General features: G+C 41.9%; 1 protein-coding gene across 2 annotated transcripts in view; it reads right to left on the bottom strand.

Moving 5' to 3' along the window:
• Positions 1-411: 411 nt before the first annotated feature.
• AGTPBP1 (ATP/GTP binding carboxypeptidase 1) overlaps positions 412-15,822 on the bottom strand; it is a 234,627-nt gene continuing 219,216 nt past the window's right edge. For both annotated transcript variants that reach the window (XM_040355516.1, XM_040355517.1), the window contains one exon: positions 412-1,037. In XM_040355516.1, the coding sequence (XP_040211450.1) occupies positions 833-1,037 (205 nt within the window). In that variant the 3' untranslated portion in view covers positions 412-832. The remainder of the gene's footprint in view (positions 1,038-15,822) is intronic.

Raw genomic sequence — 15,822 nt, 5'->3', positions numbered from 1 at the left:
ACATGTTCTCTATTTCCTCGCCGAGGTCCTCGTCAGCTTCCTCGGCCGAAAGTGTACACACGGCCGGGTTTCTCGGCAGAATTCAGCCAGAAACTCGGTCGGAAGCTGAATTCTGCCGAGGAAACTGGTCGTGTGTACGGGGCCTGACAGTCACCAAACATTCATTGCATGTGAATTTTCCAGATGCATATATTTGAAAAAACAGTGATTGATTCACCACCAGTGATTGTTTGGTGAAAGCCACATTTACTGCTTTTTAAATATGCCATTTAAGTCTTTAAGATTTGACAAACTTCAAGTAAAAAAAAAAAAAAGAAAAAAACATTTAGAAAAAAAGCAAGACACACTGTTCCAATAAAAACAATTACAAACACAAACAAGTCCAGATATAAAGCAGTGTAGTTCATGAGCTGGAGTTAATACAATAATGTTTATACTGAGACTTTAACCAAAGTTTCCAAGTTTTACAACCTGAACAGTGCAAATACGAATAAATTACACACAGACGGTATGGTTTTATAGCAAGAAATATTATACAATTTTGTGCAATAGACAATACAGAATGGCCTTTCAGAGATGTCAGCCACCTGTATGCCATCAAAGTTAAAGAATGTATTTGCAGCAAGTCTGCCATAAAAGCCATGCAATATAGACAGGAAAACAAATGAAGCTACTTTTATATGCCCAAAGTGGAAACAGCACAATCCAAAAGAAACTCAACAGAATGTTTGCTCAAGCCAGCAACACCTTTATTCTTTTCATTGGCTTGAACTACACCTATCCATGGTTGATCCCACCTGCCAAAACATTTCCTGGACAATCCCATGTGATGTTAACACACTTTCTGGTTATGTGTTGTTTCTGAGTAAGTTCGTGTAGCTTCAGGATCTGAAAAGCTTTCATCGTCTACTGCAGAGGTTTCAAAGTCCACAACAGCATCTGGTAGATCAGGATCACCTTCATCGTTGCTTTCTGCACTGTAATCCACTTCCTCCAGAAAGCGTGGCTCATCGTCGTCCAAGACGTAAGTGGTGGGGCTGGAAAAAGTTAAAAAAAATATTAGAACATTTTAAAAGCTGCACTCTGAGATCCCAGAAAAATTTAAATTTAAGAAGCGTAAACCCTATAAACATGAAGTTGACAGAATTCACAGAAAATATATGTCATGTTGCTGTTTAAAAAGAAACTCTCATGATCCAGTGCAACCACCCAATAATGTCTCACTGCTGATCTGGAAATTGGTACATGCCGTGTTGAGTCAGATTACAACAAGAGTGTTGGGTGACCAGCATTCCTGCACATAACAGTGCTATGCTAAGTTTACAAGTATATACATAACAGGTCATTTTAGTGGTACACGCAGGGTGTTTTATACCTAAATTTGAGCAAGCCTGCTCATTTTACATGTCATTTAACCTGTCTCTGGAAAAAAAAGATCATTAAATTATGAGATGCATTTTGGAAACAAATTATTCTAATGCCTCGTACACACGACCATTTTTCTCAGCAGGAAAAAAAAAAGTTTTTTCCCGACGTGATTCATCTCCAGCCCAACTTGCATACACACGTTCATGCAAAAAACTGTACGATCAAAGCACGGTGACGTACAACGCGTACGACGGGACTATAAAGGGGAAGTTCCTTTCAAATGACGCCACCCTTTGGACTGCATACTTGATTCTGAGAATGTGCGTTTTTTTCCCCTCGGAAAAGCATACACACGACCGTTTTTCGCGACGAGAAAAAGACTGACGGGAAACACGACGAGAAAAAAAAGACAGCTGGTTTAAATTTTTTGGCGGGCAGTTTTTTCGTCTAGAAAACTGCTAGGTAGCATACACACAAACGGTTTTTTTCACAACCAATATAAAAAAAAACTGTTTTCTCGTCGTGAAAACCGGTCTTGTGTACAAGTCATAGTTGACTAAACAAAAGTGTGTGCACTATAACCGTGTTGTTCACATTTTTTTTTTACCTCTATATTACTTTTCAGGTGCCTTCAGAGGCATTTTAATTTATCTTGAGCATCACCAAAGAGTACATTTTTTTGCCCTTACATACATATGTTCATCCAAACCTTAAAAAAAATTTAAAATACCCAAGCCCCAACCATAATGTCTCAAGTTCCGATTATAAAAAGGTACACCTTTACGACATACATTTATGTTTTAAAAGCTGCCCTCTGTAATGTCATATGTCATTTGCCAATTAGGTCGTGGCCACAAATGCCAACCGCCACCGTGCAACAGAAGGATTAAAGTTACAGCAAAAAATTAAATTTGGTCACAGACAATGCAAGGGTAGTGAATGGAGTTACCAAGCCACATTGCACTCAAACTAGGTATTACAGCAATCAGTGGATATAGTAGCACTACATCATAATGGCTTTGTAAATTGTAGATTCTCACTGTGTAGTCTCAACAACGATTGTAACGAGAATGGAGAATGTAATGTTTTTGCACAGATTTTCTTTATTACACTCTGGACTACAAGTATTATAGTTTCAAAATATTGTATTTAATGTTTTTGTTTTTAAATTTTTGATGCGATAAAGCAATCAACAATGAAAATGGCCACAACATTTGGCCAGAAGAACAACACAAAAGTGACAGCATAAAGTTTGTCAGTATAGTTTGAAAACAAGGTACCAGCGCTGGGTCAAAAGATGAACATTAGCCACTGCATCACAGGGCACTTTCACCCCCTTCCCACCCATACCATTTTTTAGCTTTCAGCACTGTTGCACTTTGAATGACAATTGCGCAGTCATACAACACTGCACTCATATGGAACCGCGGACGGTTTGGACCGATGAAACTGGACTTCGGCCCATTTTCATCGGTTTGGACCGACCGTGTGTACGCGGCCTCTCTCATAAAAGTTAGTACACCCCTCACATTTTTGTAAATATTTAATTATTCCTTTTCATGTGACAAAACTGAAGAAATTACACCTTGCAACAATGTAAAGTAGTGAGTGTACAGCTCGTATAACAGTGTAAACTTGCTGTCCCCTCAAAATAACTCAACACACAGCCATTAATGTCTTAACCGTTGGCAACAAAAGTGAGTACACCTCAAATGAAAATGTCCAAATTGGGACCCAAGTGTCAATATTTTGTGTGGTTACCATTATTGTTCAGCACTGCCTTAACCCTCTTGGGCATGGAGTTCACCAGAGCTTCACAGGTTGCCACTGGAGTCCTCTTCCACTCTTCCATGACGACATTACAGAGCTGGTGGATGTTGGAGACCTTGTGCTCCTTCATCTTTCATTTGAGGATGCACCACAGATGCTCAATAGGGTTAAGGTCTAGAGCCATGCTTGGCCAGTCCATCACCATTACCCTCAGCTCTTTTTTAGCAAGGCAGAGGTAGTCTTGGAGGTGTGTTTGGGGCCGTTATGTTGGAATACTGCCCTACGGCCCAGTACATGTTGGCATTCATGGTTTCCTCAATGAACTGTAGCTCCCCAGTGCCAGCAGCACTCTTGCAGCCCCAGACCATGACACTCCCACCACCATGCTTGACTGTAAGCGAGGCACACTTGTCTTTGTACTCCTCACCTGGTTGCCTGGCACACATGCCTGACACCATCTGAACCAAATAAACTTATATGGGTCTCATCAGAACACAGGGCAGGGTTTCAGTAATCCATGTCCTCAGATTGCTTGTCTGGATTGCTTGTCTTCAGCAACCGGTTTGCGGGCTTTCTTGTGCATCATCTTTAGAAGAAGCTTCCTTCTGGGATGACAGCCATGCAGATCAATTTGATGCAGTGTAAGGCATATGGTATGAGCACTTACAGGCTGACCCCCCACCCCTTCAACCTCTGCATCAATGCTGGCAGCACTCATACGTCTATTTTCTAAACACAAACCTCTGCATATGACGCTGAGCATGTGCACTTGGAAGTGCAGTTGCTGTAGATGCGAGGGGGACATGCAAGGAAAAAAAATAGCATTTTAGCTTGCACATGATTGGATAATAAAATCAGCAAAGCTTCTCCTCATTTCAGATCTTCCCCTCAGATTTACAGCGACTGCACTTTCAGTGCAATTTCAAGTGCACGTTGCACTTGTAGTGCAAAGTGGATTTGCCTTTCATAAATAACCCCCAATGTAGAATCTCATTTTGGTAAAATGAACAGGTTAGTAGATAGCTATGGAAATTTCACTAGAGCTTTATTGGAGGGGAAAGGTTGCTTATTGTTAATAGCCACCAAAGATTTTATATAATTAAGATCTGCATGGTGTCACAGTTTAAGGGTAGGAAACCCAGAGAACTCCAGGAGATCAGTATTTTTTCCATAAGGGAATGAAAAGAAATGCGTGGCTACTGAGCATGCATGTGCGCATTTTGTACCATGCCAACCACATAAAGTATAAGGTGATTCTCTGACACTTCCTCGTGAAGGAGTTCTTTATGTATATGAACAGCATATAATAGGTTGTTCCAAAGGGTAGTGTTTTGGTGAAGTTCAGAAAGAGGAGTAAAGTTTTTTACGAAACGGAGGTAGGGCGGAGCGGCGCGCTGTCGTCACCCAAACAAGCTCCAAACTTTCCCCAGTGGACGGGTGTCCGTGAATTTGTATTCTGGCCGGCACATCAGATTCAAGGCGATCGTTTTTACTGCATTTCTGTAAGTGCTTTACTTTTTTTTAAATAAACTTTTCTACTCATTTAATACACTATGTGGAGCCTTTATCATTGTTTTTACATGGTGGCTATTGCTGTCGGTGAAATCACTTGTGAATGAGACCCAATTGGATCATATACGTCTGAACGACATGACTGGGAGTGATTGTCCTTTTATATGCTGTTCATGATCCCCTGTAACAAGGGATCATGGAGTTCTGGTAAGAATCCAATCAATAGCCTGGTGGAGGATTTATCACTGTTCCCTTTGGACACGTTTTCTACTACATGACATTTGGCACAATTCACGGGTGTTCTGATAAGACCTTTGTCAATAATTTATGGACTTTCTTGTCACAGTTTATATTTTAAATTAATAGATTTATTTATATTTTATATGTTTTCTGTTTTTGCTTTCCAGCTTTTGTTTATATGCGTTTTTGGATTGAGATGTATATATTGTCTTTGTTGGTATCACTATAGTAATGTTTATTATCACTGATGGGTGTTGAGATGGCCACTTAGCGCCCTCTAGTGGCTACTCATCCCCATCACACTATATATTTTTTTTGATATAGCAGTGTACTATATATAACACTATATATATCACTGGAATTTAGAAATCACTGTTTGGCGTTTTCAATAGGTTCTTATGTTTAGATTTAGCGCGATTTATATCTTTCTCACACTTTTTTCTTGTATCTATTGTTTACTTGCTAATCGCAGCTCTCAGAGTGAATAGGCCATCATTAGGCCGTAGGTTCTTTTTTTTCACCCTTTTGGTTTATGGTATTTTAGCGCAGTTTCTTTCCTTTTTTCAGTTCAGCAATATTCTTGGGATGTCTGGTGTGAATCGCTTTCTTGAGGTCAGGCCACAGCATCTGAATTGGGTTGAGGTCAGGACTCTGACTGGGCCACTCCATAAGGCATATTTTATTCTGTTTAAGCCATTCTGTTGTTGATTTACTTCTATGCTTTGGGTCGTTGTCCTGTTGCAACACCCATCTTAAGTTCTCCTGCACAATGTCTTGATAAACTTGGGAATACATTTTTCCTTCGATGATAGCAATCCGTCCAGGCCCTGATGCAGCAAAGCAGCCCCAAACCATGATGCCCCCACCACCATACCGCACAGTTGGGATGAGGTTTTGATGTTGGTGTGCTGTGCCTCTTTCTCCACACATAGTGTTGTGTGTTTCTTCCAAACAACTCAACTTTGGTTTCATCTGTCCACAGAATATTTTGCCAGTACTGCTGTGGAACATCCAGGTGCTCTTGTGCAAACTGTAAACGTGCAGAAATGTTTTTTTTTTGGACAGCAGTGGCTTCCTCTGTGGTATCCTCCCATGAAATCCATTCTTGTTTAGTGTTTTACGTATTGTAGATTCGCGAACAGGGATGTTAGCATATGCCAGAGACTTTTGTAAGTCTTTAGCCGACACTCTAGGATTCTCTCTTCACCTCATTGAGCAGTCTTCGCTGTGCTCTTGCAGTCATCTTTACAGGACGGCCACTCCTAGGGAAAGTAGCAGCAGTACTGAACTTTCTCCATTTATAGCAAGGCTTTTGGAGATACTTTTATAACCCTTTACATCTTTATGCAAGTCAACAATTCTTAATCATGGGTGTTCTGAGAGCTCTTTTGTGTGAGGCATCATTCACATCAGGCAATGCTTCTTGTGAAAATCAAACCCAGAACTGGTGTGTGTTTTTTATAGGGCAGGGCAGCTGTAACCAACACCTCTAATCTCGTCTCATTGATTGGACTCCAGTTGTCTGACACCTCACTCTAATTAGCTCTTGGAGATGTCATTAGTCTAGGGGTTCACATACTTTTTCCACCTGCACTGTGAATGTTTACATGGTGTGTTCAATAAAAACATGGTAACATTTAATTATTTGTGTGTTATTAATTTAAGCAGACTGTGATTGTCCATTGTTGTGACTTAGATCAGATCACATTTTATGACCAATTTGTGCAGAAATCCATATCATTCCAAAAGGTTTCACATACTTTTTATTGCAACTGTATGTTTGACATAAGAGTATTTAAGGAGTAGAGGGTGAAACTGTATGGTATAAAAATAGGAAAGGTTAACATTTTTATAAAGCTTATTCTGGCGAGATAAGAGATATTGAAGTGTGTCCAAGCAGCGAGGAGTGCTTTTATTGAGTGAAGCAAAGGAGGGAAGTTAACCTTGTAGAGATATTGGGGTTATTTGATATAAGATTTGCATTAAAAAAAATTGACTTACACCAAATAAAAGGGTAGAGATTGCTCCAAGGGGACTTGTGATGGTTAGTTAAAAAGAGTGCCTTTAATTAATGAAAGTTGATGGAGTAACTGGAGATTAGACCAACTGATTTAATGAGAGACATTATACTTGGAAGGGAACATTCTGGGTGAGAAATGTATAGGAGCAGGTCATCTGTAAAAGCAGTGACTAATACTTTTATGGCCTTTGGCCATACCTTGGAAAGTAGTTTGGGATTCTACAAGGCGAAAGAGGGGGTATAGTGCGAGGTAAAAAAAAAAATGGGAGAAAGGGGGCATCCTTGCCTGGTGCCTCAGGACATTGATATTGGAGAAGAAACTTGGCTTTTGATCATAAGCTTGGTGTGGGGGTTATGATAAATATATTGTATGAAGGAAGAAAAGACATGTCCAATATCCTTAGTATAAAGAATGTGATTATGGCGTGACCAGCCAATTTTGTGAAAAGCCTTCTCGGCATCAAAACTCAAGAGGAATAATGGAAAGAGGGGTGTTGTTTATCTTGGACTGTAGCTGCAATTGTTGTTCTGAGGCCTTTAATAGAAGGTTTATTGCAAAGGAAGCCCAACTGGTAAGGGGTAAACAAAGTAGGGATGTGGGTTTAGATACAAACTGCATGATTTTAGCGAATTATAGTCTGTATAGCATTATGTATGTATTGAAAAATTATATGGGGCGATAAGAATCAACGAATTTGGGATTTTTCACCGGTTTTAAAAATAGGATTGTGTATGCCTCATTAAAATCTGGATAGGGGGTATGGTCAAGAATTGAGTTATAAAGATCCATAAGTACTGAGGATATCTCTGTGGGTAGGAGCTTTTAAAAATCATCCAGATAGCCACCCCGTCCAGGAATTTTATGGTTATCGGAGCATTTGATGGCCTGATGGATTTCCAGAGTAGTGATTGGGGAGTTGAGTTGCTCATGTTGATCAGCTTGGTCTATCAGTTGTTGGAGTAGGAGTGGTTGAGAGGTTTGAGCAATGTAAAGATGGACTTTTTACATATAGTGATAATCTGGGGGGTTGTGATTGTATTTTAACATTTGCAGCCAGCAGGTGTTTGAGGCTAGTAACCAAGGTTTTTATAAGGCTCATTTGCTTTCTGTAAAAAAATAAATAGGATTTTTGTACTCACCATAAAATCTATTTCTCCGAGTTCATTAACAAACACCGCGATCCAATAATCCTGACTATAGGGTTATATCGCCTTCTGCATGAGTAGGACTAGGCAGAACAAAAAAAAAATTCTACGCCCATGGGCCATCCTCAGATGGTATATAACCATCTCCCTGCTCTAGGCATTTAGTTTAGTAGAGGGTACTGTGTCCGTCGAACACAGAGAAATTGATTTTACAGTGAGTACAAAAATCCTATTTTCTCTTTAGCTCACAGCGCTCCAATTATCCCGTCTATAGCGACGTCCAAAAGCAGTGCCAAAAGAAAAATGGGGGGTGGGGAAAATAACCCAAGGCTAAACACAAGAGCCCCAACCTAGGACATAGGAGTCCCATCTGAAATAAAAATTGAAAGAAAAACACCCCTTAACCACTTAAGGACCGCCTCCTGCACATATACGTCGGCAGAATGGCACGGCTGGGCACATGCACGTACAGGTACGTGCTGTGCTATTGTCCAAAGCTCCGGGACCGTGGGACCCGATCGCCGCTGGAGTCCCACGATCGGTCCCCGGAGCTGAAGAACGGGAAGAGCTGTATGTAAACACAGCTTCCCCGTTCTTCACTGTGTCGGCGGCATCGATCGTGTGATCCCTTTTAGAGGGATTCACAATCGATGACGTCACACCTACAGCCACACCCCCCTACAGTTGTAAACACACATGAGGTCACACATAACCCCATCAGCGCCCCCTGTGGTTAACTCCCAAACTTCAACTGTCATTTTCACAGTAAACAATGCATTTTAAACACATTTTTGGGACAAAAATGTGTCAAAATTGTCCGAAGTGTCCGCCATAATGTCGCAGTCACGGAAAAAATCGCTGATCGCCGCCATTAGTAGTAAAAATTTTTTTTTATAAAAATGCAATAAAACTATCCCCTATTTTGTAAACGCTCTAAATTTTGCGCACACAAACCGATAAACGCTTATTGCGATTTTTTACCAAAAATAGGTAGAAGAATACATATCGGCCTAAACTGAGGAAAAACATTTTTTTTATATATATATTTTTTGGGGATATTTATTATACCAAAAAGTGGCGCTTTATTTTTGTTTATAGCGCAAAAAATAAAAAAAACGCAGAGATGATCAAATACCACCAAAAGAAAGCTCTATTTGTGGGAAAAAAAGGATGCCAATTTTGTTTGGGAGCCACGTCGCACGACCGCGCAATTGTCTGTTAAAGCAACGCAGTGCCGAATCGCAAAACCTGGCCGGGTCCTATAGCTGCATTTTGGTCCGGGTCTTAAGTGGTTAAGAGGGAACAGCCCCTCTTAAACAGCAGCCTGCAAATCCTTGCAGCCAAAAGAAGCATCTGCAGATGCCAAAATATCTACTTTTTAGAATTTGGTAAAAGTATGCTACGACAACCAAGTGGTCGCCTTGCAAATCTGACATATTGACGCTTGATGACGGAAGGCCCAAGAAGTACTAAGCGCCCGAGTAGAATGCGTCACTGTCTGTCTGATACATCTGGAGATGGTAGCCGAAGAAGCGGCCAGCTGTTTCCTTGATCCTTGTGTAACCAGAAAAAGGGAGTCCGACATTCGAAAGGACTCCATGGCTGCCCGATACACCCGAATTGCTCAAACCACATCCAAGGCATCCAAAGCAAATTCCTTGGGATGAGCCGGCTTGGGACATAAGGAAGGCAACACAATGTTCTCATTCAAATGGAAGTCCGACACAACTTTAGGTAGGAACGATGGACAGGGACGAAAAACCACCTTATCTCTGTGGACTACCAAATAGGGAGTACGACAGGACAATGCGCCAACTCCGACACCCTACAGGTCAATGTAATAGCCACCAAGAGTGCCATCTTCTGGAACAATGTAGGCAAGAGAATCTCCTGAATATTCTCAAATGGAGGTTTCTGGAGAACCAAGAGCACCAAGTTTAAATCCTACAGTGGCAAAAGAGACCGTACAGGCGGAGCCACATGTCGAACTCCGTGAATAAAGGTATGAACTAAAGGGTGCGTGGCTAGGGGTCGCTGAAAGAAGATTGCAAAGGCAGACACCTGGCCCTTGATGGTACTCAAGGCCAACTTCTGCTAAACGCCCCATTAAAAAAAGGCCAAGATTCAAGCCACAGAAAAGGAATGAGGATGAGCGCCAATCGGCTCACACCAAGAAATGTACGCTTTCCACGTAGAATGGTATATCTTGCTAGAAGTCAACTTCTTTGCCTTAGGAATAATTGATCCAGACAAACCACTATCCCTCAGTACCAGGCTTTCAACAGTCAAGCCATCAAAATCGGCACTAAAGCAGGATAGAAGCTCAGCCCTTGGGACAACTGGTTCTCTCTGAGAGGTAGCCCCCAAGGGACACTTACGGTCACCAGAATGACTGGAAGACCTTCACCCTCGATCCTTCTCAGGAACCACAAAAGAAGCTTGAGAAGAGGAAGGTATAGATCCCACAGTGGCACTAGGACTAATTTTCAAAAGAAGAGAAGGCCAGGTGCATGAAAAGTAACCTCGAAGATCCTTTGGATTAACTTTCTGTAATGTTTTAAATGAAAGAGTCTACTAATAAAAATTCCATGTGAATGTCTCAGCATTTGCACAGCCACCATGAATAACCCCCCGTAATTTGTAAATTTTGTGTGAACTGTAATATTCGACTTATTTCCTATGATTGTCAACTCCATCTATTGGCTATAATGCGGTATTTTAATGAAATACAGCAATCAGGAAAATAAATACCACACTATGGTCACTATATGAAACTGATGAACATAAAAAAAAATATATAGAAAATTAAATTTTACAAGTATTGGACACATTACGTACATCAAATTTTTAATAAAACAGACCCATAAGTTTTATGTGGGGAGTTATTTTAATACAAAGAGGTTTTTTAAACAAGTATTGTTGATTTATTTTTTTACAATGACTTCCTCCTCAAGTACGAGGACAGAAGCAGACTGGTAAAAATAAACCCCACCCCTAAATTTATCTCACCTTCTGAGCATCAGTGATAAGAAAAGGGCTTGGAGCCCATCAGCAGAAGGCTTCTGTTTTGAGTTATAACCCTATTTTTTTTCATAAAAAGAAAAAAAAAAAAAAAGAGGGCGCACCAGCCTTTTGCATTATCCTTTGATACATTTATTAAAAGAACAAATGGTGGCAATCTAGCCTGATTACAACAGTCTCCAGATAATGAAGGAGAGGACATGAGGACCACTGCTGGCTGATGCGTTTCGAAGTGATACCTTCTTCCTCAGAGCCTAGAAGTGCTACCTCCTTCAGCTTCTTAAATACATGTGTGCATTCATAGGGCATATTCCCAGAGATGCTCAAGGGCCCCACCCACTGTTGCAGGCGGTCCAATGGATGGGCAGGGCTAGAGTGAAACTAGAGAATGGCACTTAATTCCCACAATGTAATACAGATGATATTATAATCATAATAAGACATCTGTGATCCCTGTAACCAGCGCAGGAATCAGTGGGATGGAATAAAAATATATTTAACAGTTGTCCACACGCAAACATACAGTGTAGTGCTATAGGGGTCTATACCTTACCGTATTTCAGTTCTAATTTTCATCTAAATGTATCGCCATTGTGTATGCTGATTACCATACTGATGGCTTTTTTGCATTGGCCCCATCCTGGTGGTCAGACTGGTATCTGGAACGCACGCTGCATTGTTTGTGTTCAGGGAATAGACCGGAAGTGCGGTCCAGATGTCACTTCCTGCTCGCCCGCCGTTGCATCAAGTTGACGTCATCCACAGTAAATTGTGTCTGCCATTTTGGTGTGTACTTCCCATAGAGAACAAAGCAGACGTGTATATAAAATATTGAAAGTGCCCCATCCCTCCGTGCTCATGTAAGTCACACCTGCAGTGTTCAAACCACACATGTGAGGTATCGCCGCCATCGTTAAAGCGAGCACAAGTCTAGCACAATACCTCCTCTGTAACTGTAAACAGGTAACCAGTAGAAAGAGATTTTTAAGTACCGTAATTTGTCGCCATTCCAAGAGTGTGCGCTAATTTAAAGCATAAGATGTTAGGCATCTATTTACTTGGCGTAACATTTTTCACGTGATACAAAAACATTGTGCTAACTTTACTGGGGGTTTTTTTAGTTCATGAAAGTGTATTTGTTCCAAAAAAATGCATTTGAAAGACCACTGCGCAAATACAAAATATTGCAACGATTGCCATTTTATTCTCTAGGGTCTTTGCTAAAAATATATATATATATGTTTGGGGGTTCTAGCAAAAAAATACAGATTTTATCTTGTAAGCAACAAGTGTCAGAAAAAGGCTTAGGTATGAAGGTGTTAAGATTTGTTTTACCCTTAGGTGTTAAAGGGTTAAGTTTAACATTCTAAAGCAAGAACATTTGTGAATGTTCGCCTTTAAATATACATATACAAACGAAAACATAGGGGAAAAAGGTCACTGTAGAATTTAACTTTAAAAAAAAAAAAAATGAAGTAGGGAGGTCCGTATTTCCTATTCTAGATAACACATAACTGTATAAGCAAACTAATTTAGAGTAATATTTGTCAGCTTATTATAGTAACAGGCTTTTGGTTAAAGTTAATGAATCATAAATGTTACTGGAGGAAAAAAAATATATATCAAAGCTTTTGGATACAGAGTTTGCTTAGAAAAAAAGAAAAAAAAAACAATGCACTCCCTACACCCAGTTTCATTGCTCTCCTGTGGGGCTAGATAAATACAATTGTTGAGAACCTTTAAGTGCTTCTAAATATTTCAACGGATAAGTATCCCAGACAAGCTTCTACAGCCTGCTACATCTTCATTTTTATTCCTAATCAAATAATGTGCATTATATTGATCTCAAACATTGTGCACAGACAGGTTTTAAGCATTCCTAATATATTAACAGCAAGCTACTGACAAACCCAGGGCTGCAGATGTGATTAGGAGCATGAATGAAGAGAACAAACCCACCAACATGAATTCTTAAGAAGACTTCTATGGTATGTAAGAGAACAAATAACAGGCTCTTTTCAAAGGGTCAAGTTGTATTTAATTCATTTTCTAAAAAAGGGATCTATGGGATTTTATATGAGGAGATAACATTGTCATCAGCCTCCATCCCTATTAAAATATAAAAAAAAAAACAAGGAAGCTGGACTTTAAATGAAGTACGCGGAGGGTCAAGTGTTGTATGGAGTTATATTTAACATATCTATAATATGTACAAGACCTCTTTCACATTGTGGCGTGGAGCCGCGGTGACGGTATAGCCACGCTATTTGTAGCGCCGCTATACCGTCGTATGTACCGCGATATTCGGGCGCTAGCGGTGAGGTTTTAACCCCCGCTAGCGCCTGAAAACACAGAACACACCGCTCCTATACCGCAGTAAAGATGCGGCTAGCAGGACTTTTGGAGCGCTCCTGCTAGCGCACCGCTTCAGTGTGAAAGCCTTCGGGCTTTCACATTGAACACTACAGGGCATGATTTTTCATGCGGTATAGCAGCGCTATTTTTAGCACTGTACCGCATGAAAAACGCCTCAATGTGAAAGGGGCCTAAAAGAGTAGGACATTTGCCTCATATTCATATTCAATAGAAATGAATATACTACACATATAATTAAATACCTGTATAGAGTAAGATATTGAATGAAAAACTTTATTTCATACAGCAATACATAACTCATAATTATACATCAGACAGGAGGCTCATATCTTATGCATTATCTTTCTTTAATAATGCCCATAGCAGAAATACAGTAAACATTTATTGTAACTTAAAAAATTCAAAGAACTACCCTTCCCAGCAGTCCCTGGGCCAGTGTAGCCCCTCCCAGACCGTAGCCTATATAAGGGACTGTGACGGTATCGGTATGATATCCCCGTCAACGTTCCCTTCTTCCCATAACGAAAATCACCCCAATATTCCACGAGGAGGGATATCCCTGGAATCGCCCAGAAAGCCACACATGAGACCAGCTTACTGCTGGAACAACACAGACTTTAATGTTATAACACACAGCTTATATGTCATTTCCAAAACTGTTACAATGACAAATCTCCGCCCCCCTCACACTGGGGCTTCCATACAGATTATAGGCAGACACGACGGGGCCGATGCTGAAAACACATTTTCTTTAGACAATGACATCAATGACGCTGAGCACTAGCTGTACTGAATACATCAACCAGACCGCTCGACCCCGCATATAGAGACATAATTACCACAATGAAGCAATCAGAATAATTAACCCAAGCCACTTAAACCCAGCTCTCCTTCACACAACACAATAGATCAATTAACCTTTAGAAATAGTGAGGGGACATTAGCACATCAATAACCTGGCTAGCAGGGAGCAGTAAACTGAGACATATAGGCAAATGTATCACAATGGCCCCCCTTTTGCTCCCTGCTCCGGCAAACCCGGTTGGACCTTCCCTGGTCCAGTAGGGTTGACGGGTTCAGAGCTATTAGTCAGAGGTTAACTCCGTTTGGCATGACTGACCTCCCTTGGCAACTGCTTCAGACTCAGGTATGTCACCGGGTCGTCAGATCACACGCCGGTCAGTCCCCAAGTCTTTGTGCGATCTGCAAAGTCACCAGAAGTCAGTGTGAAGACAGCGAATGGGTCTGTGCGCCGCCGTCTAGGTGTCCCGCTATGGGAGGGGGCAGGTTATGGCTCTGAAGTGACAATCCCAGGAGATTCATAAAAAGAAAAAGTTATATTTGTTGAAATGCTGTAGCACTGGTGCTCAGAGTCCGGGGGGGGGGGGGGGGGGGAGGGGAATCAGAGCCCCATAAGGTCAGCCACCCCCTGCTCCCTCCGCAGCCGCCGGTTCTCCTCTTGGAGCTTCTCCAGCTCCATCTCCAGTTCATGCTGCTGTGACCTCAGGTGGTTGTTCTCCTCCTCCATGCGGCTTATGCACTCCTCCAGCTCTATGTACTCACGGATCAGCTCCTGCTTGCTCATGTCCTGCAGGCTCTCCACGTGGTCCTTCATCATCAGGAACTGGGTGGTGGTGTAAGGGGCCACCGGTGGGCCCTTGGCGAACATCTCGGCACGCATCTGGGACGCCCGCTGCGACTCCCTCTCCTCCAGTCGCTTCTTCTCCTCCCAGGTCAGCTTATTATACGGCTTCCAGGACCTCTTCTTCTTGAAGGGTGGCCGGCGGTGCCTCTTTCTGCCCAGCTCCCTCCAGGGCCCCTCCGGCTCAGGGCTGTCGCCCGTGACCAGCTGACAATGGTGTTCCCTGTTGTCCGTAATAACGGATTGTACCATGAGGGCTTCGTAAGGGGTGCCCAATGGTTCTTCCTGACCCAGCTCCTTTGGATCCCAAGCCGAGTCTACACAATGGGCTGCTGCTGGTGGGCGGTACCCAGGTTGAGACCAATTTGACCTGGTGTTGTCATTCATGGGGCAATTCTGCTTGAAGTGACCCAGCTGTTTGCACCGGAAGCAGCGTTGTTCGTTGCCCTCCTGGCGATGATAGCGAGGGCTAGATGTCACCGGTCTGTTAGGAGGTTGGTATCTAGCGGTTGGTGGGTGTGAGGGCACCGTTTGTGGTGGAGGTTGTTCCTGTGGTGTGACCTGGTTCGTCTTGCGAGTATCTGCATATTCATCCGCCAACTTCGCGGCCTCTGGTAGAGTCATGGGCCTGCGATCTCTCACCCAATCCTTGACGTCCGTCTGGATGTGATTGTAAAATTGCTCCAGGAGCATTAGTTGCAAAATGTCCTCTGCGGTGGTGGCCTGG

This window comes from Rana temporaria, chromosome 1 (genome assembly GCF_905171775.1).
Source record: "Rana temporaria chromosome 1, aRanTem1.1, whole genome shotgun sequence".
NCBI classification, from domain to species: domain Eukaryota; kingdom Metazoa; phylum Chordata; class Amphibia; order Anura; family Ranidae; genus Rana; species Rana temporaria.
Note: the sequence above shows the minus strand (reverse complement) of the source record. Positions and strands in the feature narration are given on the sequence as shown.